The following is a 26229-nucleotide window of genomic DNA, read 5'->3' as shown; positions in this document are numbered from 1 at the left end:
GGGAGAAGGTGACGGGGCTGGGCAGCCCGGAGTCCCTCCTCCCAGTGACTCAAGGCCAGCACCGATAGGGTAATGAGCTGTAATTGTGAGTCTGAAAGTCTGTGTTGAAACAGAGAGGGCGCCCATGCATCAGGGAGGGAGGGAGACATGGAATGAGATGGATGCAAAGTGTTCCAGTTTCCCAACAGGAGGAATTTGGGGCGCAGGGTGGGGATGGGGGCATCTGAGGAGATAGTCTGTTGGTGTCTCCTACCACCTCGGTAGGCGGAGGGAAATCACAGGCTGGGCCCCACCAGTGGGGCAAGGATACGAAACTCAGTGGGAGAGGGGGCAGGTGAGTTAGGTGTAAGCTAGCCTCGGTCGGGGGCATCAGAATGGCGACAGGTGACCTTTCTCTCCGTTTAAGTTAGCCTTTGCCTCTCCCATTTCTCTTCTCCCCCAGGCTGCCATCTAAAGGTGCCTGCCCTCACCCTCTCCACAACTCCAGAGAGCCTGGGAGCTGAGACTGGCCTCGGGTTTCAGTAGGGACCCCAGGCCTCCGGGAAGGGAGTGGCCACGACCCTGAGCGTGGTCATCAGGGTGTCTCAGTTAACATCCTGGTGGCTCTTGGCTAAGAAAGCTGGGTGTGGAGCAGGGGAACTGGGCGGGCCAGCCACCCCCAGGGAATGAGTGGGAGGGAAAGACCTTGGGAGGGAGCAGCTGACCCAAGCACCCATCCTGTTTACCTGTTACGGAAGGGACACGTGTGTGAGTTCATGGCCTCCTGGAAGGGCTAGGACTGCACCAGCTCACCCCACCCACCCCCAGTCTCCCCCCCGCCCCAGGGGCCAGGATGACCCTGGCAAGGGAGGAGGGGTCAGCACCAGAGCAGGAGCCCTAAGTCAGCAGCATGATGCTCTGCGGGTCCCAGCTCAGGATGTGGAACTTGGTCAGATCTCATCCCTGCTTAGCAAGCATGGCTGCCTCTGTACTCCCAGGAGCCCAGGCCCTCCCACTTGCCACTGCCTTGTTTCACCACGACTCATCGCCCAGTTAGGAGGGGTCGGTTTCCATCTGCCTTTCTCAATGTCTCCCAGTCAGTCTCTCTCTCCACCCCAGCACCCACACCCCAACTTGTAACATTCAACACCTCTCACCATGTGAAAACAATCCCTGTCTGCCCTCAGCAGCTCCTACCTCCTTGTTATTCATCTCTGACTCTTCAGTGATAATAATAAATGCGGTGGTAATAATAATAATAATAATAATAATAATAATAATCATTGCAGCTCCAATCTATCAAGGGCTTTCTATGTGTCCGGCACTGGACTATACACTTTAAGGCTCAGACAGCCCTGGAGATCGGTCTTATTATTATTACCCCATTTAGAGTTGGAGAAGTTGGGGTTCAGAGAGAACATGTGAATGTGTGGTAGAGCAAAACCCAAGCCCAGCCTGCCCCACTCCTAAGCCCTGACCCCCAGCATTTTCTGTCACCTCAGTATTTCAGACCTCCCCCTGCTTTTCAAAACCCTCATTCTTCCCTGGATAGAATTGGTTTTGGGTTTTGTCCTGGCATCTTGTGGGGGGAGGGGAGCAGGAGTAAATCCGAGGTCTCCAGGATTGGTGATGGAGACCCCAGCCCTGAGCCTGCTGCTTCCCATTGGCCGAGGACAGGACCTTGGCAGGCAGCAGAGTGACCGCTGACTCAGCCTCCTTGCCACACTTCCCTCGTGGGACACTCCTGCACAATGGCATACATCTGCCCTCTCCCTTCTTTACTGCTAAGACTGTTCTTTAAGCTAGCTTACTTTCTTAATACATTTTAAGAGAATATTTTATATTGCTGCTGGAAGTAGAAAGCCAGAATCACTTGCCCATAAATAGAAAGTACCAGAAAAACATAGAGAGAAGCAAACAATGGTGTTACATTACAGATGGCTGCGGTTTCTGTATCCTCTTTATTAGCAAGTATGAGAGAGATGTTTAAGGCACACCAGCACAGAATTGAGTGTTCCTCTCTAACAAAATCAGAAAGCGTCAAAGGAAATTGAGAAAAGAGTTCCTCACGGGGTGGTTCAGAGTGATCTAAAGCCGTGATCACTGAACACCTAAATTTTCCTCTGCCAGCAGCAGGTTCATGTTCTACATTCTGAGAAAAACTACCTCAGACATCTCTGTACCTGAGCAGTCACCTCAAATCAGTCTTAAGGCATAGTTATTATATACCCAGTCCGACAGATGATGTGGTGCCTTCACATGCATGTTCTCATTTAATCCTCACTATAACCTCAGGAAGGAGGTTATGCCCATTTTACAGATGAGGTAACAGGTCTAGAGTTTTAAACACATACACAGGATCATATGTGAAAAGATTATGGTGAAATGGAGTTGTCAGAATTTTACCCAAGTCTGTCTGACTCCAAACAGCTTTTACTACCACCACCCCAACCTCACCATGCCTCCCTTGTTTTGTATATGATAGCACCCACAAATCTGGCATGCCCGCATCATGTCCACAACCTTCTGATTTCATCTTTTCTCTCTCGTGCACCACTTTATTCATTCAACAAATATTTATTGAGTACCTACCCTGTGCCACGCCTGTTCTAGGCACTGGGGATACCACATGGAACAAGATCATCAAAATCTCTTTCCTTAGGGAGCTCACATTCATTGTGGGGGAATTTGGACAATAAACATATCAGGTGGTGATGAGCACTATGAAGGAAAACACAGTGGAGTGAGGGAATAGAGAAGACAGAGTGGGTATTTTAAATAGGGTGGTCAGGAAAGGGCTCTTTGAGATGTCACCTATGAACCGAAACCCAAAGGAAGTGGGAAACTGAGCCATGAGGGTATCTGGGGATAGTGTATCCTGAGCAAGGGAATGGTAGTGCAGAGGCTTTGAGGCTGGAGCAGGGGGAAATGGGAGGAGTTTATATCAAAGAGGTAACCATTTTTAAAATTACATTTATTGGGGTGGCATTGGTTAATAAGATCATATAGGTTTCAAGTGTACATTTCTATGGTACATGATCTATATAATGCATTGTGTGCCCAACACCCAAAGTCAAAGCATCTCTGTCACCATATATTTGGCCCCCTTTACCTTTTACTACCCCCACCCCTTCCCTCTGGTAACCACCATACTGTTGTCTGTGTCTATGAGTTTCAGTTTTATATCCCATATATGAGTGAAATCCTATGGTTCTTAGCTTTTTGTGACTGACTTATTTTGCTTAGTATAATATTCTCAAGGTCCATCCATGTTGTCACCAATGTCAGTATTTCATCTTTTTTATGGCTGAATACTACCACATCTTCTTTATACAGCCCCTTATTAAAGAACACTTTGCTTGTCTCCATGTCTTGGTCACCATGAATAATGCTGCAATGAACATAGGGGTGCATATGTCTTTGCAAATAAATGTTGTCAAGTTTTTTGGGTAGATACCCAAGAAGAGGGATTGTTGGGTCATGTGGTAACTCTGTTCTTGATTTTTTTTTTTGAGGAACCACCAGACTGCTTTCCATAGTGGTTGTACCAGTTTACATTCCCACCAGCAGTGAATGAGGGTTCCCTTTTCTCCGCAACCTCTCCCACACTCATTATTAGCTATCTTGATGATAATAGCCATTCTAACAGGCACAAGGTGGTATCTCATTGTAGTTTTGATTTGCATCTTCCTAATAGCTACTGACGTTGAGCATCTTTTTGTATATCTGTGGGGCATTTGTATGTCTTCTTGGGAGAGGTGTCTGTTCAAGTCCACAACCCATTTTTTAATTGGATTGCTTGTTTGATTGGTGTTTTATGTGTTCTTATATATTTTGTGAAGAAGTAACCATTGTGAAGACTTTGACTTTTATCTGATTGAGATGGAACCAGCTGAGGACTTGGACCTGAGGAAGGCTGTGATCTGACTTGGGTGTGAACAGGGCTCCTCTGGGGAACAGACAGTTGTGGGGAGAGGGGAGTACAGAGATCAGGGAAGGGGCTTGAGGATGGCGGGTTTGGAGGTTGGACTCAAGTATAGAGAGGAGACGAGGCCTTGGGTCTGGGCAGTGTTTCTGCTCCCTCCTATGGGGTCCTAGGCCTCAAACTAGCACCTACTGGCTCATCTCTTCCACAGTGTCTGTCCTGGAGTCTAGGTTGAAATTCTGGCTCCACCACTTACTAGCCATAAGTTAAATCCATCTGTATAACAATTTCCCTATCTGTAAGAGAGGTGAATGTGAGGGTTAAATGGGGTAATAATGCAAAGAGCTTAGAGCAGTGCCCGGCACACATATATGTTGGGCGTGTTAACGTTGTTGTTGTAATGCTTTCTCAGCAGTTGTTTAATTTTGAGACATACACATGCACTTCCTGAAAGAGCCAAATAGAGACACTTATTTTCAAAGAGGACTTACTTTGAAGCAGCAGGGTCCCAGGGAAGCATGCCGCCTCACTAGCAGAGATCACCAGCAGGGAAGTGCTCTTGAAGAGAGCCCACCATCACCACTTACTAGCTGGGTGGCCTCAGGCAACTCTCTCCCTTCCCTGAACCTCAACTGTATCATCTGTAAGGGGGATAATCATGGTACCTGCCTCATGGAGAGGTTGTGAGGATGGAATGAATCATGTCTGTAAGTGCTTAGCATAGACATAGTAAGCACCCAATGGAGATGGCTGTCCGGTCCCGCCCAAACTCCTCTCCTTGTTCTTCCACATCTGCAGAAACTGGCACCTCCCGTCTTGGCTCCGCCTACCTGTGTCAGGTGCCTCATTCTTGCTAACACTTATTCCAAGGCCTTTCCCAAGTCTGCTCAAGCCTTCCCTCTACCAGTTGTCAGCCATTTGTGCCTAGCCTGGACCTTTCCTTTTAAACCTCTTAGTCTAGAGGGAAAATGGATATGAAATAAGTAAATACAGGCTGTCCCCCAAAAAATACATATATATTGTAACAGCTGATTGCTCAATTTTGAAAATGAAATGTAGTTTAATAAACACTGCCTTTATAGTTATTCAAAGTTTGTGTACACATTTTGGGGGGACACCCTCTACAATTTGTCTATACAATAACTACAAATTGTCGTATGTGCTATGAAGAAAAAAAGCAGTGTGCCGTGAGAAAGAATAACAAAGGTGGTCCTTAGTTTAGATTGTGTGGTCAAGGTAGCTGAGACCTAAAGGGTGAGGAGGAACTAACATAGGGGACAAAAGGGACATGGAGGTTTGTACCTCTAATTCCCCTTCACCTTTTTCACCTATGCCCCCACCCTCTCTCCTCTGTCAGCTATCTATTTGTCCTTTGTACCTATGTGTGTTTCTGTTTTGTTAGTTAATTTGTTTTGCTTTTTGGATTCCACATGTACTGATATCTTACCGTATTTGTTCTTCTCTAACTGACTTATTTCACTTAGCATAATGCCCTCTAGGTCCATCCATGTTGTTGCAAACGGTCAACTATACTTTAATTTCAAAGGGGAGAGCGTATAGAGAATATTCCTAGCAGAGTGAACAGCATGCAAGGCCTCGAGGGAAGAATGTGCCATGCTTCTTTTACTCTTCGAACCAGGTACGACCTTCTTTTCCAGAAGCCTCTCAGGGTTGACTCCCAGTACATAATGATTTATCCCATACCTCTTTGGCAAATAAATCCAGCAAAAAAAAAAAAATGTGCATACAAGTAATTAGTGAAAATTTTTACTTTATGAAAGGATAATTCCCTTGAGTATTCCCTTTTTGGAAGGGAGTCCTCCAATGTCCAGCACAGAGTAGACTTTCAGTAATGTGTGCTATGAATGAATGCTTCTCTTTTAAAAAATGCAGGAAATGGATGTCTGAAATTTACTTTGAAGTGCATAAAAAAATGTATTGATAGATGGCTAGATGGAGAGATGTGTGTGATGGATGGATGTGTGAGAAAGCAAGCATAGCAAAATGTTAGTGGTAAAATTTAAATAGTGGGTATGCAAGTGTCCACTCTAAAGTTCTTCATCTTTGTGCTAAATTTGAAATATTTTCAATATAATGAGTCAGGAACATCACCTTTATCGTGCACACCCTCCCTAGTGTGTCATTTGTTCTTACTGCTGCATTGCCTTGCATTTGTTTTCATATTCTGTTTCTAGGCCTTGTCTCCTCAGGAAGCCTGTAAATTACAGGGCAGAACACTGTCTCTCTTCCTTTTTTTTCTTTTGGTCCCACCATTGATGGAATTTTGACGCTGGAAGCCATGTTTATAGTCCTCTTCTGCAGGCAAGCATCCCTTCTTTATATAGGAGGAAATTAATGGCCCCTGTGGAGGCACAGGATCCTGATTGGAATGCCCGTCTCCCAGCAGGGTATGGCAATAGGAAGGCATGCTGCTTTCTCATGGGTTACCTGGGGCAAGTGCTCTGCCCCCTCTGAGCCTCAGCTTCCTCATCCACGCAATGGGGATCATAAGAGGACTTACGCCTTTGGGTTGGGAGAGGTTTAAATGGTTACAGAGCATGAACACTCTTCACAGTAAGTGCTCAGTAGATAGTAGTTGCTATGATGATGTCAGAGGCGTTGAGTCATCCACGATCTGAAAGCTGGGCCTCCTCGGTCACCATTCCTGCCTTTGTAAAGAAGCTCGCCCTCCTGTCATCGGTGTGCCTTTCCCCCTGAGCCTTTGGCCTTCCTCCCGGAGAGGGGATCTCCCAAATGTATGTCTTTCCTCTCTCCTTATTCACCGGTTCCCATAGCTACTGATGCCGAACAAGGAAAGACCTCTTTGTTTTAGACTATCCCTAGTAGCTGTTAGGCTGTTTCTCCCTCCAAATACTAGTCATGTTTCTTAACCTGTGCAAGCCTCCACATGCTTCTCAATAAAATGGGGCAATAACCGTACCTCTTACCTAACTGGGTGGTTGGGAGACTTCAGTGATGTCATGCATGTAAAGCACCCGTCCGGGAGCCTAGCAGGCCTAAATTGCATAATAAACCCAAGTAATCATTGTTATTCCTTTGGCGCAACATCCCCTGAATGAAGATGCTGAGATGGTTCCTGCCATCTCTTCCTTGGGGTTTCTGCCCCCACTCCTGGCCTGAAGTGGCTTTCTTTCATGACGCTCCTCCCAGTGCTGACCACGAACCTTGCTCACTAATGGAACTCAGTTTGTCTCTCTAACTGCCTTCTTAGATCTGATCAGCCTGAAATCCCTAGCTCAACCTGTCCTGTGCATCAGACCCCCAGCTCTCAGCAAAGAAGCCAGAAGAGAAAAGACAAGCCTCCCCTCACATTCCTCCTTAGGAAGCATGTGGACCATAATGAGAGCATGTTGTGTCATATTTATTCACAAATATCAGTACAGTTCCCTCAAGGGACTCCCGAAATCTACCCGCCTCCCATCCCTAGCTCCTCCAAGTCATTTCAGCTGATACGCCAGCAGGAAAGCGAGTCTGCTCAGCAAGGCCAGTGCATCAGTTTAGGGAATGATGTTGGCGACGCTCTGGAAGAGAGAAGGAGATAGGGCGTGAATGCAGGGTATACAGTCATAAGGGCATCGAGACCTTTGCCCTCACATCCTTCCCTAGAGAAATGAAAGGGAGACTGGCTACTTTGGCCCAGTAATTGCCTATATTCCAGAGAATATCTTAAGGAAGGTAGCACCTAGATTGAGAAAGAACAGGGAGCCAGTACTCCAGGGCAGAGACACCAAGAGGGGGACTCTGTAAGAACTGAGAAGCCTTATCTGCTTTGCCTCAGAGAATCCCCTGCCATCCCATAGCCCAGGAATAAGCAAGGTGTGCCTTTGGGTTTCAGGAGGAGTCTAAAGAGCTGTTACCCACCCTTACCCTTCCGCCCAGCCTCAGGCAGCTGAGGTACACAGCCAGGACTTTACTTGGGACCAGGATCCCACAGGAGTCTTTATTCAGGGAAAGGACAGAGCTACAGGTTCCCACCACCCAGCATATTGCTGCATGACAGCGGGGATGCGTAGCAGAGGTGTTTACAGCGGGTTGAGGTAGGGAGGGAGTCGCAGAGGAAATGATGAGGAAAGATGGTGGGCACATGGAGGGGGTGGTTTCAGCCACCCCTCTCTCCCTGGCTCTCAGATGTATATGCGCCCCTGGAGGTCTTTTCTGCCAGCTTGTGTTTGCTCCAGTGGGAATGAAAAACACCCAAGAGATAAAAGCAGGATGCAAAGGGCAAGAAGCAGGTGAAGAAGGGGACAAGCAGGGCTGGGGAATGGGTTGCATCGTCTCGGAAAGGCTGAGAATCTGGCCACAGTGAAGTTGTCTACGAACAGGCAATGGGAAGGGCAATGCACAGGCATCTCCCAAGACAGAGAGCGGAAATCTAAAACCATGTGGGCACTTACCCTCCATAGAGCTGAAAAGCTGATGAAGGGCTTGTTGACCGAAGCCTGAAATTCAAGGACAAGAGGGTCAGTGCCCATCACCCACCCCAGCACCATCTCAGAAGGGCCTCCACCCCCCACTTCCAAGTCTATGCTCTACTTGTGAGACTTACTCCAGATGTTAATGTTGTGGTTGCGCCCCCTCCGTGATGGCCGGTGGATCCGCCTGGGTGACCGCCCTGTTGACAAAGCCCAGACCATCATTACAACCCCTCAGTCCTTGAGGGTCTCCCAAGTTCCTTTTCCCCAGTTACCTGCTGCCCTCTAGGGTGACTAACCCACTATCCCCTCACTGTCCAGAAAGAAACCCAAAGGCCTGGTTGCTGTGGTAATTCTGTAGGACATGGGAAGAAACGCAGTAAGGGTGTCTGCCCCTACTGACTGCTCTTCCCCCATTCCCTTTTATTCTAGTTAATGAGATGCTTTCAGTCACTGAGAAGGGGCCTGACTAGAAAGGGAACCCAGAGGACCCACACAAATACCAAGACCATAGTTAACCTCAGCCCTGACCTCAACTCTACCCCCTTTATAGGCACTTGAGCCTGATCCCTAACTCAGGTTGATTCCTATCTTCAATCCTATCCCCAGATACTCTCTGCTGCTGCTGCTGCTGCCAGCCTGGAGCCTTATCACAAACCTCCCTCTCCTCGTCTCTGCATGGTGAATCCTGCTGTCTGTCTCAGCCCTTTCCCCTACCGTGCATGCTTTCTACATAGACCCTTCCTTCCCACCCACATCCCTGGCTCCCTGCCCGGAAGCCAATGTGGTTATAGGCTTTGAGGCTTAGGCCAGTCCCTCAAGATAGTATCCCAAAGACTCCTCATGGAGATTACAGAGTGGAGAATTGAGGCAGGCAGGAGTCTGCCTTCTATTGCCAAGCTCCCTCCTTGGTGCCTGTTCAGCTATGCATAGTGCTACTTGCCTCTCCTGTCCTCCAGTATTTGTTCCCTCTACCTAAATGGGGCTCAGAAACCCTCCAGGAGACCTACTCCGATGAGGCAGTGTGGAGGAGAGGAAGAGCCCCGGCCTGTGATTTGCCGAAGATGTGTGCTAGCCACGGGACCTTGGCAAATCCCCTTAAGCCTCACTGAGCTCCAGTTTTCTCATCTGAGAATCAGGGAGTCAAGACAGCCTCCTCACCCTGACAACCTCAAAGGCTCATCATGAAAATTAAACAAAAAAGGGCTTATCTCCAAAGCTATTCCTCATGCTCACACCCAGATGTTCTGCCTTTTCTCAGTGCTCATCTGCTCCCACAGTCACAGGTACTGGCTCAGTCATTGATTCCTGTTCCCCAGGAGAGGCTTCAAGTTCCTCCCTCCAGACCTCCTCAACGAGGAGGGCAGCTCCCAGAGGTGGGGCTGGGTCACATTCACACTATCTGGTTCAAAGCTTTGCCGATAAGATGGATGGATCCATCTGACCAGCTCACCAGCAGCCCCTTTGTAAAGGAGGAGAGGGAGGAGGGCATGGCCTTACAGCTGCCTAAGCTTTCACCACATGCAGGCTACCTGGGCTCCCCGAATGTCTTAAAGGTTCAACCTTCCCCTCCCCCAGCCCCCTTCTCCCCATTTCCCCACCCTTGTTCACCTACATTCAGCAGCTGGTTGGCCTCCTTGCCGTCTTGGTTGACCCCATAATGAGCATTCTGCTGCCACCTGTCCACCTCCTTCCCGGCCTGGCCAGCAGCATGGTGGACACCTTGGCCAAGTTTCTCCGCTTCCTTTCCAGCCTGGCCAGCAGCGTGGTTGACCCCTTGGCCAAATTTCTCTGCCTCCTTCCCGGCCTGGTTGACCCCATCGTAGACCCCGTGGACTACTTTGTCTGCCTCCTTTCCAGCCTGTTCAACGGTATGGTGAACTCCCTGGCCAAACTGCTCCATCTCCTTCCCAGCCTGGTTGACTCCATTGTGGACCCCTTGGACCACTTTGTCCCCCTCTTTCCCAGCCTGCCCTGCTGCATGGTGGACCCCCTGACCAAACTTCTCTGCCTCCTTCCAGGCCTCATTAACCTCATGGTGGACCCCATGGCCAAACTGCTCCACCTCCTTCCCGGCCTGATTGACCCCAGGACGGACACCTTGGACTATTTTGTCTCCCTCCTTTTCACTCTGTCCTGCGGCATACTGAGCATCCTGCCCAAACCACTCCACCTCCTTCCCAGCCTGGTTAACCCCATGATGGACTCCTTGGACTATTTTGTCCCCTCCATGCCCAGCAGCATGGTGGACCCCCTGACCAAACTTCTCAGCCTCCTTCCAGGCCTGATCAATCCCATGGTGAACCCCATGGCCAAACTTTTCTGCCTCGTTCCCAGCCTGCCCAGCAGCATGGTGGACCCCCTGGCCAAACCTCCCTGCCTCATTCCCAGCCTGCCCAGCGGCATGGTGGACCCCTTGACCAAACTTCTCAGTCTCCTTCCAGGCTTGATCAATCCCATGGTGAACCCCCTGACCAAACTTCTCAGTCTCCTTCCAGGCTTGATCAATCCCATGGTGGACCCCCTGACCAAACCTCCCTGCCTCGTTCCCAGCCTGCCCAGCGGCATGGTGGACCCCCTGACCAAACCTCCCTGCCTCATTCCCAGCCTGCCCAGCGGCATGGTGGACCCCCTGACCAAACTTCTCAGTCTCCTTCCAGGCCTGATCAATCCCATGGTGAACCCCATGGCCAAACTTTTCTGCCTCGTTCCCAGCCTGCCCAGCGGCATGGTGGACCCCCTGACCAAACCTCCCTGCCTCGTTCCCAGCCTGCCCAGCAGCATGGTGGACCCCCTGACCAAACCTCCCCGCCTCGTTCCCAGCCTGCCCAGCGGCATGGTGGACCCCCTGACCAAACCTCCCTGCCTCGTTCCCAGCCTGCCCAGCGGCATGGTGGACCCCCTGACCAAACTTCTCAGTCTCCTTCCAGGCCTGATCAATCCCATGGTGGACCCCCTGGCCAAACCTCCCCGCCTCGTTCCCAGCCTGCCCAGCGGCATGGTGGACCCCCTGACCAAACCTCCCTGCCTCGTTCCCAGCCTGCCCAGCAGCATGGTGGACCCCCTGGCCAAACCTCCCTGCCTCGTTCCCAGCCTGCCCAGCGGCATGGTGGACCCCCTGACCAAACTTCTCAGTCTCCTTCCAGGCTTGATCAATCCCATGGTGGACCCCCTGACCAAACCTCCCTGCCTCGTTCCCAGCCTGCCCAGCGGCATGGTGGACCCCCTGGCCAAACCTCCCTGCCTCACTTCCCGCCTGGTTGACCCCATGATGGACCCCCTGAATCACTTTGTCTGCCTCCTTCCCAACCTGTCCAGCAGCGTTGTTGACCCCATGGATAAACTTCTCTGCTTCCTTTCCTGCTTGTCCGACGCCATTGTTGGTACCATGGGCTACCTTGTCCAAGCCGTGGTTGAGCCCCTGGACGCCTTTGTCCAGCTCCTTGCCGGCCTGGCTCCCCATGTTGCTAAGTCCATTAAAAACTTTCTCCACTTCCCTTCCAGCTTGAGTGATGCCATTATTGATGCCTTCCAGGGCCTTGCCCACTTCTCTCTCTGCATTGCTCAGCCCTCGGTTGATCCCTTCAATGACCTTCTCAATGGGGTCATCACTGGCTGCCCATCCAGGCAGGGCCCCCAATAGCAGTAGGAGGGAGCAAGAACTGACCAATCTGGCAAGATGCATATTGTTGGGAGGATGAGGAGGATGCAGAGAGGAACCAGCTAAGCCAAGCTGCTATTTATCTTCTGCCTCCCTCCCTATTCTCCACCCCTCATGACTCAGTTACCCCCGTGAGGCACTGACTTGGTCCCCAGTCAAGGAGGTATTTCCCAGGGAGATTTGAGGTTGAGCAATGAAGAGGAGGAGGAAGAGAGGGTGAGTCATGAAGAATACTCACATGGCATTTTTGCTCCTGCCCAGTTTGGGCCCTCCACCCCAGGGCCTAGATGTCTGCCCTTCCAACTACCTCCTCTTTTCATTCCTCACCCACTAGCCAGGTCTCCTCTCTCCCAACCCCACCTTCAATCACCCCCCATCTCTGGTTCCTCAGCTTCTTCACTCCTCTCAGGGGATCAAGGATCCAGCTTCCCAGCATTGAGATTCTAGAAAGATGAGAAATACAGTCAGGGGGAGGTGAGCACTTTCAGGGAGATGAGTAAATCATCGGACCTTGTTCTATTGTTCTTATAGACCCCCTTCTCTCTCTCTCTCTCTCTCTCTCTCTCTCTCTCTCTCTCTCACACACACACACACACACACACACACAGAGACACACAATTTACTATGCTTCAGCCACACAGGACTTCTCCCTGGCCCTCAAAAACACCAAGTTCATTCCTGCCATATGGCCTTTGCCCTTGTTGTTCTCCCTAGTCCTGAAACACACGAAGCTCATTCCTGCTTTATGGCCTTTCCCCTTGCTATTCTGTGTGGGATGCAGTACTCAGGTCTTCACATGGCAGGTTCCTCCTCATTCTGTTTTTGGCTCAAATATCACCTTCTCAAAAAACTTCCCTGGCCGTCCCCCAGTTATATTCTGTAATATCATCCTTTGGTTTTTATATCACTTAATTGATCCACAATTACCTTTTTTACTGTCTGTCTCTCCTATCAGATTATAAACATTCAGAGGACAGGGCCTTTGTCTGTGTTCGTTACTGCCATATCCCCAACTTCTAGAACATTGCCTGGAGTTCAGTAGATATTTATAGATTGGACAAATGGATGGATTAGAAGAAGCCAAGGAAAGGATAGGCCTAAGCCTGAGTCTCAGAGGGTGCTGGGGGGGGGGGGGGGGGGAAGGGTGCCTGGGGCCCCAGAGGGTGCCTTGGGAGGGTTGCAGATTTTGGAGCCAGGATCACATTCTCATCACAGAACCCTAGCCTCCTACCTCCCAGCCCTTGAGCAAGGGCAGGGGGCTGATTACCATGAGCTGGGACAGGACGCAGTGCCTCCTGAAAAGCCGGTTGAGGCAGCCATGGGGAGGGGCTGGAGACCCAGAGCAGCAGGAGACTGTCAGCCAGAACCTGGGCTGGGGGCCAGGAGCTCATTCTTCCTGACCTCCTCCCCTGGAGACTCATAAGTCCCAACCAGAAGCCCCAGGTGTTGACATGGCAGCATGGGTTGAAGGAGGAAATAGCTGAGAGTTTGGCCTAAGTGTGAAGAGAGGCATCAGGAGAAAGGGCAGGTAGCAGTTTGTAGATCTGTGGCAGAGTATCTATCTGGAGGTAGCTTAGAGGCAGGCAGAGACCGAGAGGACAAGAGCCAGTAGGACAAGACCAGTAGGGCAGTTGGGTGAAGGGGTGTAAGATATTTGGGTTTTTGTGCCAAGGGAGAGACTGAGAGAGGGGGTGGAGGTGGGATTGCAAGTGGGAAGGCCAGGCAGGAAGGAATGTGCAGGGTGTGAGCAATTGGGGGTGGCAAAATTATGTGTGTGGGTGCCCAGGTGTGGTGAGAATCTGTACGTGTTTTGGGGCTTTGCTCAAACAAGGACAACAAGGCCCACTTCCCTTGGCAGACCCAGGGCCCCACCCCAGATGCTGGACACTTGGCTCGATCCAGAACCAGGCATCCGAGACCCAGAGGCCCAGGAGCTTCTGCCTTCTCTGTGCTCTGCCCATACAGGGTGACTAGGTGTACCACCTCTCCACGCTTGAGCTCATCATATGTTTCCAAGTTTCACGCTCCAGGAACAAAGCCAAATCCCTGGGCAACCTCAGGTGTGGCTTTCCTGCCCTGTCTGGTGCCTACATGAGGGAGTTTCCCATGCCGGGAGATTGCTGGGTGGGGAGCTCCAGAATCCTAATCCTCCCTGAGATTGACAGGGGGGTTTCTCCATTTCTCTTTCCACCCCTCTCTCTGCCCTACCCTACCACCTTCTGTCAGCCTCCGGCCCCCTCCTCAGGGCTCCATTCCCATTGGCCACTGTTTGGTTTGGATTTTGGCATCTATCTCTGTGAGACTGGCCTGCCATCCTCTGCTGGTTTTGGCTACATGGCTGTGTTGCTTTCCTAGAGCGAGTGGCGGAGCTTTCCATCACGGAGCCATCACAGCTCCCCCAAAGAACTCCCAAAGTTTGCCATGAAAGTGCGCAGTGTGCATGCCGGTCCACAGGGCCTCTGAACATTGGTTGCCCGGAGCCTCTCTGCACAGGAGCTGCCGCAGGCTTTCCAGCTCTGGTTAGGATCTGCAGCATTTCCTACCGTCTGGCAAATCCTTGTTCCTGATGCTTTGGCAGATCTTGCCATAAAATCAGGATCCGATTCAGCCTTCGGGATCTTAACTCTTTGTCTCTTGTTATTGGCCTACTCAGATCTGCCATTTCTTTTTGTACAAGTTTTGATCCTTTATATTCTCTAAGAAATATTTTGATTTCATCAAGCGTTTCATATGTATTATTGTCAAGTTATACAAAATCAGTCCCTTCTCAGTCCTGGTTTTATTTGTATGGTCTTTCCACCACTCTAGATCATACAGGTAAAGTTTGTCCCCGCCTTTGTTTAATCGCTCTCTTTTTGTGGTCTTGAAATCTCCTTATCTGTATGTGTACCCAATTTAGTAGTTTCATTTCCACCTCTCCCAGGCCATCCAAGCAGGAAGGCCTCACCCTCACCCTAACCCATGGCAGTTGCTTTAGTAAACTGAGTTCCCATGGAGGTTTGGGGAAGAGGTTATATCATTGTGCCCCTTCTTGTTTCCACACCTCTTCTTGGGATGGTGACTCCTTCCTGGCTCAAACCCCCACACCCCTCAATCTTGGTCACAGCTGTGTGTCAACTGGCCCTGCAAGGTGCCTGCCTGTGAGTCACAGATGTGCAAGCAAGCTCCCCCCGCGGTGCTTTAGGGGAAGGGGACCATCTGTCCATTTGTTCTTCCCCAAACGTCTGTGGAAGCTTGCTTTGTGCCAGGCACAGTTCTAGGTGCTGGAGGCCCAGGGGTGAACAAAATAGACAAGAATGCGTGCCTTGTGGGAGACAATGAACAAGGACATCAAAACTAGGTCGTGACAAACTACATGGAAAGCCACAAGGAAAAGAATGGGGTTTGGAGACATTTGCTGTGAGGAAAATAAAAAAAGAATAGCATAACTCTGGAGTAGTTTTAGACTTGGAACATCCAACTTAGGACGGGGAGTCAGACAGGCTTCCTGAAAGTTGGGTACATTGAGGGGGTGAGGCTGGTGGCAGGTAGTGACTGAGAAAGGAGAGAACTTTAGATGGGGAGTCAGGAGGGTCTCTTTCGAAGGGTAACACCTGCCCTGACCCCTGGCCAGTGTGGTTCGATTGGTTGAGCATCATCCAAAAGGTCACTGGTTTTATTCCCTGTCAGGACACATGCCCAGGTTGTGGGCTTGATCCCTGTAGGGATGGATGTGTGCAAGACAACCTATTGATATTTCTCTCTCTCCCTCTCCTTTCCTTTCTCTCTAAAATCAATAAAAGCATGTTTTTTAAATAAAGGGCAACACCTGAGGGAAACTAAGAGGCAGCCAGCTGAGGGGAGGCCTCTGGTGGGCTTCCAGGCTTAAAGGAACAGCGGAGTAACTATGGGGAACGGGGGTGTGTGTCCAGGAACAGCACGCAGCCCGTGTGCTTAGCGGGGGAGAGAAGGGCTTTGAGGACCAGGGTAAAAAGTTGGATTCCATTCTAGACGCCAGCGGTGGCGTTGGAATGGTGGTGCACAATGTGCAGACAGCTCACCTCCGCTGGGATGGGATGGGCCCTTTGCGCCACTGCCTCTGTGACGTCACTGGATTGTGACGTCACGGCAGAAAGCTCTTGCCCCGCTGGCCCCGCGCCCCGCGTCGCAGTAACATCGCGGCGAGTCCCTGGGCAGCCAGGCCATGAAATTTTAGGAGGCCATGCCGAAGCGCGACATCGTCCTCACCAATGTCACCGTGGTCCAGCTGCTGCGACAGCCATGCCCCGGTGAGGGAGGAGGCGGAGGAGCCCGCTAGGAGCGGGGAGGGCGGGGGCGAGGGAGGAGGGGGAACAGCGCTCGCCGGGTCGGAGCCCCCTTCATAGAGCGTCCGCAAAAGAGGGGCGGGAGGCGCGCTCTGGCCCACCGGCTCTCCCATCCGGGCCGCCCTCCTCCCACCCTCCAGCCACCCCTCCCCAGTCGACCACCAGAGTTTGCTAGCCTAGTGGTTTCCATGGCGATGGTGGAAGCGAGGACGGGCTGGGCGCCTCTCGCGCTGGTGGTGGAAGGCTGGAAGCAGGGGCTGGGACGGAAGCGGGAGCCGAGTTTCTGAGGGGGCAGCTCCGGGGACAGCCTCTGGGGTTGAGAAGCTCGGGGGGAGAGGTTTCACCTGAAATGGACGCTCCCGTCCACCAGGGCGGAAGGGCCGCTTGGGAGCTGGCGGGCTCTGTCCCTCCCTGTATTGCACCAAGCGAGGACACTTGCAACCTCCCAGGGCTGTGCCCAGCGCTTCGCTAGCGTGCGCTTACTGAAGCCTCACAACCACATCGTGAGGTCAGCGTGTTCACTGTTCCCTTTTCCAAGAGCGCAGACCACTTCCCCTAGGTCTCTCCCACGGGAAGCGGCGAGTTGGGACTCGAGTCCCGCTCGCAACCACTGGGCAGCCCTACTTCACCCAGTCGGAAGTGCGCGTGTATACACACACACACACACACACACACACACACACACACACACCAAGGAGCCCAGGTCTTCGGGAGGCAACCGCATTCCCTCCCGGCCTCCTCACTGCCGGTAGGGGCGTGGGGGTGAGAAACAGCCAGGAAGCTCCTCCCCAAGGGGCTGGGCGTGGCCCGGGCTTAGGTGCTGCTCTGGGGCCTGGAACCCGCTCGCTGCTGGTCACGGCTCGGTGCCCTCGGGCCTCGGTTCCCCTTTGTAAAGTGGATTTGTAGCATAAGTCTCCCAGGAGCACGTGGAGCTCAGCACAGCACCTAGCGTCGCTGTAATTGGGAGAGCGCACCTGCGACAGCGCTTCACCCGCGGAAGCAGCTCGGCTGGGCTCCACCCGCTCAGTGCAGCAACTTTTCTCCAGCCCCGGGACCCCACCGCTAGAGTGGAGGGGAAGAGAGGGCAAGGCTGAGGGAAGTTGGGAGAGTTTTAGGTAGAGGAGTGGATTCATCCCTACTCCTAATCCAGATGGACACACCTCCTTTGTTATAACAGAAACAGAACCCCAGGGAATGCAAACATCCTAACTAAGGTCACCAATAATCACGGGGCCTCTGCCACCAATGAAGACTAATACGTTTATGAACTTGTACTGCTACTGCAAACACCCACAGCCCAGCCTCAGGCCACAAGGTCCGTGGCCGCCCAGAGAGGTCAGGGAGACAACAGGCCAGCTGGCCCTGGCTCCTAGCCACTCCACTTCCCAGGTGCCAAAGCCAACTCCCACCTTCATCCTCGGGCCGCTCTCCATCCCCTTCTCTCTCCCTTTCCTCATGAATACTCGGTATCAGACTTCCTCCCCTGTATTAAAACCAGCACCTGAGATCTCACCGAGTCCTCCCAGAAGCCCCCAAGGAGAGGGTCAGATGTGATGACAGGAAACAAGGCAGAGAGGTTCATTAACTTGCACAAGGCCAGATGCCAAGTAGCTGAGCCAGGGATGACAACCGGACCTGACCTCCAGTGTGAAACCCTCTGCCAGGCAGACCTCTGACTGCTGTCTCCACATCTCCCCTCCTCTCAAGCCTTCACCTGGAGCTCAGATAGCACACCTCCAACCACAGGTGTTTGAATATGCAGTGAGGGGGTGGAAGTGTGTGTTTAGAGAGCCAGAAGCTGATAACGATCTCCATTTGTTTCAAGTTCTGGTACATCTGTATTCCCTAAACTTCTCTGAGGATAAGAATCACCTTAAGTGCTCCTTAAAAACACTTGAGCTCAAAACAGACCTACTGAGTCAGATTTCCCTAGGAGGCATGGACCACTGGGCTACATGAATTATCAGGCCATTTGGGGAAAGGTCTTTGAAAATACTAAGGTATGCGGAATGTTCCCAGACTATTGTCATAAGCGCTACATATATTATTACCTCATTTAATCCTCACAGTGACCCTCTTGAGAGTACTATTGTCTCCATTTTAGAAAGGAGAAAACTGAGTCACAGAGTGTCACCCCAAGCAACTGTTACAGATACATAGTACCCACTGAGTTAGAATCACCAGGGAAGGGGCCCTGGCACTGATATTTTAAAGCAAGCCCATCCTCTATTCATTTTGTGGAGCAGGTAGGTTTGGGAAATACGGCTCCTTTTCTCTCACTGTGATGGTGCAGCTCATTGCCACCCCCCACTCCTTCCAACAGTGAGCAGACCACCACCACCACCACCACCACCACCACCCAAAGTTGAGGCAGAGCCAGAGCCAGAGCCAGAGCCAGAGCCAGAACCAGAACCAGAACCAGAGCCAGAGCCAGAGCCTATCAAGGAGGAAGCCCCACCTCCTCCACCTCCTCCGCCTCCTCCTCCTCCTCCTCCAACTAAGAAGGCTTCTTTGATTCGGGAACTGACTGTTGGCATCAATGGGTGAGTCAGCCCTGGCCTCCGAGCCTTCCTGAAGCTGTAGGGCCCAGGCATTCCTCCAGTTACTGAAAAGGACATCTCCACATTTCTCACCATCAATGCTTTCATTCTGTCCGCCTTGGAGAAAGCGGGAGGCAAGTAGGCAGGGCTTTGCCCCCTAAGAGAGCTCATATTCTGGTGGGAAAACAACAATCAAATAAGGAACATTTGGTTTGGTGATGTGTGAATGAACAGTATGGAGTATAGTTAAGACTGGAGAGGCCAGTGTTCGCTGGGGTGTCAGGAAAGACCTCTGGGAGGTGACACTGGAGTGAGGCCTGAGTGGCAGCTGTGCAGCAAGCAATGGCTCGGGGGTAGAGGTGGCAGCGCAGTGTGCAAAGGACAGGCAGGAATTCAGTGCTGGTGTGGAGCAAACAAGGCAGAAGAGGAAGGAGTGTGGTGGGAAGCAGACGGGCCTGGTAAACCATGGTAAGGAGTTTGGATCTGGTTTTACTGATGGAGTTGTGGAGGTTTTCAGGCCAAGAGACATAATCGGACCTGAAGTTGTGAAAAATCCATCCAGCTACACGATTAGGAATGGGGTAAAGGGTGGATGGGTGAGGAACCAGGCAAATCGGTTAAGCTGGTGAGATCATGAGCAAGGTGATAGCTGCCTGCAAGGGGTTGGTTGCCTTCTTCCCCCAGACCGAGGAGTCCCACCCAGTTCCCTTAAGGAGCCTCCTGTTACCCCCTTCTTTCCTGTCCCCTCCTCTGCCTGCTGGCTGAGGATTCTGAAGACAACCCCACAACCCCTGTCCTGGACAGATTTGGACGCATCGGTCGCCTGGTGCTGCGAGCCTGCATGCAGAAGGGCGTTAAGGTGGTGGCAGTGAATGATCCATTCATTGACCCGGAATACATGGTGAGTAGCAGGCAAAGGGTAGGATCGGGGGTTCAGGGGTGCTCTCTGGAAGGTTCTCAGCTGCAATATGAAACCTTCACCAAGGCAGGGATTCCTTAGGGATGCTTGCTCCCCTACCCCTGCCTCCCCCAAGATCAGGAGCCATTCTGTCTCCCACAGGTGTACATGTTTAAGTATGACTCCACCCATGGCCGATACAAGGGAACTGTGGAATACAAGAATGGACGGCTGGTTGTGGATAACCAGGAGATTAGTGTCTTCCAGTGGTAAGGACAGCTGTCTGATGCATGCCTGCAACACATTAACGGCGGGGGTGTAAAGATGACAAGAATGGGATCCCAGCCCCTCACTTGGGATTCATAACCCCTCAGCATGTGTGTGTCTTGGTACTGGTTTGAAGAGGGAGGTCTCAGAGAAGTCTGTGACTGCTAAAATGGATGGGAAGCACTAACTCAGAAAGATGCCCCCCTATTCTCAATAATACTTTTGATTTAATGCACATGTGCAAGTTTTCACACAGGCATGTCAATTCAACATGTCTAAAACTCACCTCTTGATTCTCCATCAACCCCCAAACCTATTCATCTCCCTTCCCAGGAAGCGACATCGCCATCTGGCCAAGTGCTCCTACTCGGTTCTTACACAGCAACCACAGAGGCCTTTTTAAAACATCAACTGGGCCGTTACTGCCCTACTTAAACCCTCCCATCACCCCACAAATAAAACCCCACCTCCTGATAGGGCCCCACAAGCACTATGAGCCCTACGCCTGAGCCTTCTAATGTAATCTCAGCCACACTGGCCATCCACCTCTTGGCCCATTATTAGATGTTTAATATGCTCCAAAGACATCAAGAAAACTAAAAATGTATAAAATGGAAAATAGTGAACCTACTTCATATTTCTAATGTAAATTACTGGCCACTGCTGGCCCTGATTTGACATATACTTGTGCTTGCATGCTCACAAGCCTTCCCAGCGCTCCTCCCAGCAGGTCCACTCCCAGCCCCTCTCATTTATTGGAGTGTAGGGGGATGTGAATAAAAGAGGGACAAGGAAGGCTTGTGGTTAGGTGGTCAGGGCTGGGTGCAGGGGAGGGGTGGAGGTGGGGACTGGAACATCGGTGAGAGAGAAGCTTCTTGACCCAAGTTTGAAATCATAACCAAAAACAATTCTGGCACAGAGGTCATTCCTCAGACATACCATGTCCTTTCCTTCCTCAACCTGGGCACCGTTGTTCCTGCCACTTGCACCACTCTCCCCCTCATTGTGCACCCCTACTCAGGTTCTGCCTTGTCAGGTCACTGCAGTAGTTATTCCCCCCGCCACCCCAGTCACTGCACTGTGGGTGTTCCCAGGCACAAAAGTGATGTTGCTTTTGGGTGTACTTTACCCTGCTCCACCCTTTCTAGACAGGCGACCTTGGGCTAGGGAAGTGAATTTCCTTGAGCCTGTTTCTTCCTGTAACTCATGGGGATGGGTTCAGATCCATAGCAGGTAGCACAGCCAAAGTTAAACAGCCATGTGGGGAGCACTGGGAAGGGCATTTTCCCACAAGGCCGCAGCCTCCTTGCAGGAAGAATCCTATCCTGTCAGTTTGTGTCACCACTGTTGCTTTGGCACCTATAGTGCAGATCCTGGCTCTGGGTAAACTCAGTACTTCCTTGAACGAATGAATGAATGGAATCCTCAAAGCAAGACCCTGGGCAGGAAGGCAGGGCCCAACAGTCTAGGGGAAAGGGCTGAGGTCTCCTGAGGTGGCAACTTAACAACTGTTGCAGAGGAGTTTGTTGAGTAGCCTTCCTCCCTAACTCAGAAGGCAGGACATGGGGGCGCCTCAGAGAAGAGGTAATTAAGCCAAATGATGAAAAGTATGACCTGACAGAGCAGATGACCAATAAAAGAGAACCATGTGTGGTGGCCCAGAGAGAAGAGAGGAAGCTACTCATTCATTCCTTTAATCTGGTATGCAGCCAGTACAGATCCTAGGACCAGCCTGCCTGTACTTTCAGCCAGCTCTGTCTCCTACCCCTTCACCTCTGCCCTGGCTTCTCTAGAGAATGCCAATAAGGGTGTGAGGGTTAAATGATTCAGTGAAGGCGAAGCACTTAGAACATGGGCACATGGCAGGTGTTCAGTAAACATGTGTAGGATGGCTAATGAAAAATAACACTACAAATACTGTCTGAACCTCTTTGGAGGGAGCAGGCTCAATGACAAAGGAAACAGGCATAACCCTTTGCCACAGAGCGGTCTAAAAGATGAGATAGATGCTAACAAAAAAATCACAAAAGCAAATACTGCAGTTGTGATAAGTCCTGTGAAGAAGAAGACTCATATACAAACCAAGTAGAAAACAGCAATAATATTTAATGTTCCAAATGCAAACTTTAGATAAAACTACCAAGTAAAAATGTCTATATATATAAAAGCCTAAGCGACTGTTACAACCAAACAACATGAATGACCGGTCAACCAGTTGCTATGATGCACACTGACCACTAGGGGAGCAGACACTCAACACAGGAGCTGCCCCCTGATGGTCAGTGCACTCCCACAGCCAACCACCTGCGGCCCCTCCTCCCAGCCGGCCAGCCCCCCAATAGGCCTCAATTGCCGGCCAGGCAGAAGGACCCCACCCGTGCACAAATTCGTGCACTGGGCCTCTAGTAAATTTATAAAAGTGGAAACCAAAAAGGCCTTGACCTTTCTGATGTAAAACTCTAACCACTGCTGACCCCAGGGTAGCCTGAGGCTACAGTTCCATCCCTCTCCCCCATTGCTCCCAGGATGTAGTGCCTGTCTTCAGGGACTTGCTCAGCCTCTGGCAGTAGGCTCCCTGTTGCAGAAGCTGAGTGACAGAGACAAGAGGCAAGGAGGGCCACGGTGAGGTTGAGAGGGCAGGGAATCCGAAGCAGTGCAGCAGGCCTCGCCCTTCTGGAGTCTACATTCTAGGCAACATATGGAGAAAGGGCCTGACCTGGTTGGCAGTAGTCAGGGGTGGTCCCCTGGAGACAGAGGGTGAATGAGCCTGAGTAGGGGAGGTGGCAACTTGTATATACCAGGGCATAGCAGGGGAAGGGCAGTCAAGGTAGTAGCCCACAAGAGCTGCTCGCAGTGTATCAAGATAGGAACTGCAGGGCTGGGAAAGTCAGATCTCCTGCCTCCGAATCTTTGCACTTGCTGCTCCTTTGGTCTGGAAAGCTTTCAGCCTCCCTCCTAAGCAAGCTGCCAAGAGGCAAGGCTAGCAGGGTCAAATCTACCTGGGATAGCTAAGTATGTGTGGGGTGGGGAGAAGAGAATGGTTACAGGCCAGGTGGGAAGGTGTCTAGTCAGCCTTTCAAACAGTAAAGGCCAGGGACTATGAAGGCAAGGCCATGCAAGGGAGACTGATACACAGCCCTGCCACCTCTCCACAGCAAGCTGCCCAAAGAGATCCCTTGGAAATCTGTCGGGAGCCCCTATGTGGTAGAGTCCACAGGAGTGTACCTGTCCCAAGAGGAAGCTTCCGTAAGTGGGGGAGAAGTGGGCAGGGCTGGCCAGGGGGTGTGACACTCAAAGCATCTCATAAATTCATGACACCAGTGTTCCTTCCTCCTTCCCTAGAACCACATCCAGGCAGGTGCCTTTCGTGTGGTCATCAGCGCACCCTCACCAGATGCACCCATGTTTGTCATGGGGGTGAATGAAAAGGACTATAATCCTGGTTCCATGAAAGTTGTCAGGTAACGGACAGCAACATCCAGAAGTGGGTGGGTGATGTCCAGAGAACATGCCAGCCTGTGATGGAAAGGGATCAGACTCAGCCTCCCGCCCCACACCTCCACCCCCAGTGGTGCTTCTTTCATATCTGCATCTGCTTCTCCCTCCCAAAGTCTTAACAGTCACCATGTTAACATTCCCCTAGAACTGTTAGAAATGCACAACTTCTGGAGAATATGCTTGGGGGGCTTCCCCCAGCAGCACCGCCGGTGCCTCCTTCAGTCTGAAGGCATCCCCAGCGATCTTTCTCATCCCCATCCTGACTGTTCACTCTGAGCATATCCCCCAAATGAGGTAAGGGTGGAAGAGTGGCTCTGACACTCACCTCACAGTTCCCTTGCATACCGGGCTGTTTCAGCAATGCATCCTGCACCACCAACTGCCTGGCCCCCCTTGCCAAGGTCATTCATGAGCGATTCGGGATTGTGGAAGGACTGATGGTGAGTTGGGGAGAGGGCTGGGCAGGATGGATGGCAGGGAAACGGTACCTCTTCCTCTCAGGATTTGCTTAGTGTGTGACTTTAATAGAAAGAGACTGGTTTCGAGAGGAAAGGCCCACCAGGGGTGGAGTCTTCTAAAATTCTGTGTAACTCTCGGCAAGGCTGAACCCTGGCAGGCAGGTGCCCCTCCAGGGGTCTGTGGTGGCCCCACAACCTCCACACCTGGCTCATCACTTCAGACCTAAAATAAAGAGGCATAGGAACTTAGGAGCAGGAAGGCCTCACCTCAGCCCTCTTCTTCCCCAAGACCACAGTCCATTCCTACACGGCCACTCAGAAGACAGTGGACGGGCCATCAAAGAAGGCCTGGAGAGACGGACGAGGAGCCCACCAGAACATCATCCCAGCCTCTACAGGGGCTGCCAAGGCCGTGGGCAAAGTCATCCCAGACCTCAAAGGGTATGAGTGCAGGAAGCTGCAACCAGGGTGGGAGGCATACCCTGGGAAGAGCAGACGGGCCCCAATCCTTGAGGTATCTAATGAGAGGAAGGTGGAGGTGAGGGGGACAGATGGAGAAGTCCGTGGGTTCTGACTTCCACCTCGATGTGAAACTGTCCAGGAAGCTGACAGGAATGGCGTTCCGGGTGCCAACCCCAGACGTGTCTGTTGTGGACCTGACCTGCCGCCTAGCCCGGCCTACCACATACTCAGCCATCAAGGATGCCATAAAAGCAGCAGCCAAGGGGCCAATGTCTGGCATACTTGCCTACACCGAGGATGAGGTAGGGACTGAGAAGAGACCCTGGGAGGAACCCTCTGGGGAGAGAGCATGACTTCCCACTTGCCAAGGAGCTGCTCGCAGTGTATCAAGATAGGAACTGCAGGGCTGGGAGAGTCAGATCTCCTGCCTCAGCATCTTTGCACTTGCTGCTCCTTTGGTCTGGAAAGCTTTTCCCCCAAGTGGCCATATATCTGCCCTCACCTCCTCCAATTCTTCACTTCAGCCTCCCTCCTCAGCAAGGTGTTCTTTTTGTGGCCCCTTTCTTCACCTGAAATTCCATTTCAGTCACGATGGGTCCTGCTAGCACGTGCACTCCAATAAGGCAAGGATGTGGGGACTATCTTTTCACTTCCATGGCTCCAGCCATCTTCCCAGGGCCTGGCACGCAGCAGATGCTCAATACATGTTTCCTGAACAAGACAAAATACACCATTTTTCAACACTTGCTCAGGGCAGGCCATGGGCAGGCACCTTCCCGGTGAGAAACAGATGTCATTGTCCCTTTGCTCCCAGTAGTACCATCTCTGGTGCTGCCTCCTTGGTTTAGCTCCTTGCAAGTCCACCCTCACACAGCCACCAGGACCTCTTGTTTAAATGAAATCAGATCACATCCTCCCTCCCCCCACTGCAGAAAACCTTCCTGTGGCCTTCCACCACACCAGGCCCCAAACCCTCTGAGCCTCTGTGCTGCAGCTCCTTTTACCTCAGGTCTGCTGAGGGCCTGAGTCAGCCAGACCCAGCCTCCTGGTCATCCAGACCCAGCCTTGCTGCCTCCACTTGGGGCCTCGGTGCCAGCCCATTCCAAGTGCCTGAATTATTCCCAGGAAATGATACTTATTGGTGCAGCATCAGGGTGTTTGTGGTCTGTGTCCTTTGGCCAGTCCCCCACCAGCAAAGCCCCCATGTGCCTTCTTCATATCCCATCCCCACAGCCTGGACACAGTAGGGCTCCACCAAATATTGTAGACTGAACGCATAGCCAATAATGCCTGAGTCAGCACCTGGACTCCGGGAGGTCTTTGCTCGGCGACCCAAACTTAACCTCAGAAATTCTGACACCCAGGTTGTCTCCACGGACTTTATCGGCGATACCCACTCGTCCGTCTTCGATGCCAAAGCGGGCATCGCGCTCAACGACAACTTCGTGAAGCTCATTTCCTGGTAAGGAGGGGGGCGGGTCAGAGAGAACGCGGGGAGCTCCGGGTCACGGGGAGGGATCCCCTGACCCTCTACCGCCCTCCCCAGGTACGACAATGAATTCGGCTATAGTCACCGGGTGGTGGACCTGATCCGTTACATGTTTAGCCGAGACAAGTGAAGTGCGACAGCCCCTCCACTCCCCCCTGTGCTCCCAGTCCAGAACCTCCACCTCTCTAGAGGGCAAGGAGAGCGCCCAGCGCACGGGCCCGCCCGTGGGCCGCCAGCGAAATAAAAACAACGTGCTCACAGCTGCGCCCGTGTCTCTGCGCCGTCCCCGAGGGCGGGGGTGGGGAGGGGGGGGGA

The 26229-nt window shown here is 51.8% G+C and overlaps 2 protein-coding genes and 1 long non-coding RNA gene across 6 annotated transcripts; 1 reads left to right on the top strand and 2 right to left on the bottom strand.

Annotated features, from left to right (window-relative positions):
• Nucleotides 1–7265: 7265 nt before the first annotated feature.
• SBSN (suprabasin) lies at nt 7266–12080 on the bottom strand. 3 transcript variants are annotated; one of them, XM_054711233.1, is made up of 5 exons: nt 11627–12073; nt 9953–10198; nt 8472–8537; nt 8320–8364; nt 7266–7446 (listed from the first exon to the last, which is right to left on the bottom strand). In XM_054711233.1, the coding sequence occupies exons 1-5, from the start codon at nt 12020–12022 to the stop codon at nt 7423–7425; spliced, it is 777 nt and encodes a 258-aa protein (XP_054567208.1). In that variant the 5' UTR covers nt 12023–12073; the 3' UTR covers nt 7266–7422. The 3 variants fall into 3 exon arrangements, with proteins under 3 accessions (XP_054567208.1, XP_054567207.1, XP_054567209.1); XM_054711232.1 differs by having other exon boundaries at nt 9953–12080; XM_054711234.1 differs by lacking the exon at nt 9953–10198 and having other exon boundaries at nt 11648–12074.
• Nucleotides 12081–16138: 4058 nt separating this feature from the next.
• Nucleotides 16139–26174, top strand: GAPDHS (glyceraldehyde-3-phosphate dehydrogenase, spermatogenic). The gene is made up of 11 exons (XM_028143524.2): nt 16139–16266; nt 18626–18845; nt 19647–19743; nt 19903–20009; nt 23163–23253; nt 23350–23468; nt 23864–23945; nt 24253–24404; nt 24565–24727; nt 25790–25887; nt 25972–26174. The coding sequence occupies exons 1-11, from the start codon at nt 16200–16202 to the stop codon at nt 26042–26044; spliced, it is 1269 nt and encodes a 422-aa protein (XP_027999325.2). The 5' UTR covers nt 16139–16199; the 3' UTR covers nt 26045–26174.
• LOC114230954 (uncharacterized) lies at nt 22094–25796 on the bottom strand. Of its 2 annotated transcripts, none has more exons than XR_008555020.1 (4): nt 25728–25796; nt 24928–25136; nt 23831–24186; nt 22094–23523 (listed from the first exon to the last, which is right to left on the bottom strand). It is a non-coding gene; the product is annotated as an uncharacterized LOC114230954 (long non-coding RNA). The 2 variants fall into 2 exon arrangements; XR_008555021.1 differs by having other exon boundaries at nt 24995–25136.
• Nucleotides 26175–26229: the final 55 nt, after the last annotated feature.

This window comes from Eptesicus fuscus, chromosome 21 (genome assembly GCF_027574615.1).
Source record: "Eptesicus fuscus isolate TK198812 chromosome 21, DD_ASM_mEF_20220401, whole genome shotgun sequence".
Taxonomy (NCBI): Eukaryota; Metazoa; Chordata; class Mammalia; order Chiroptera; family Vespertilionidae; genus Eptesicus; species Eptesicus fuscus.
This window is presented reverse-complemented; position numbering and strand designations above follow the sequence as displayed.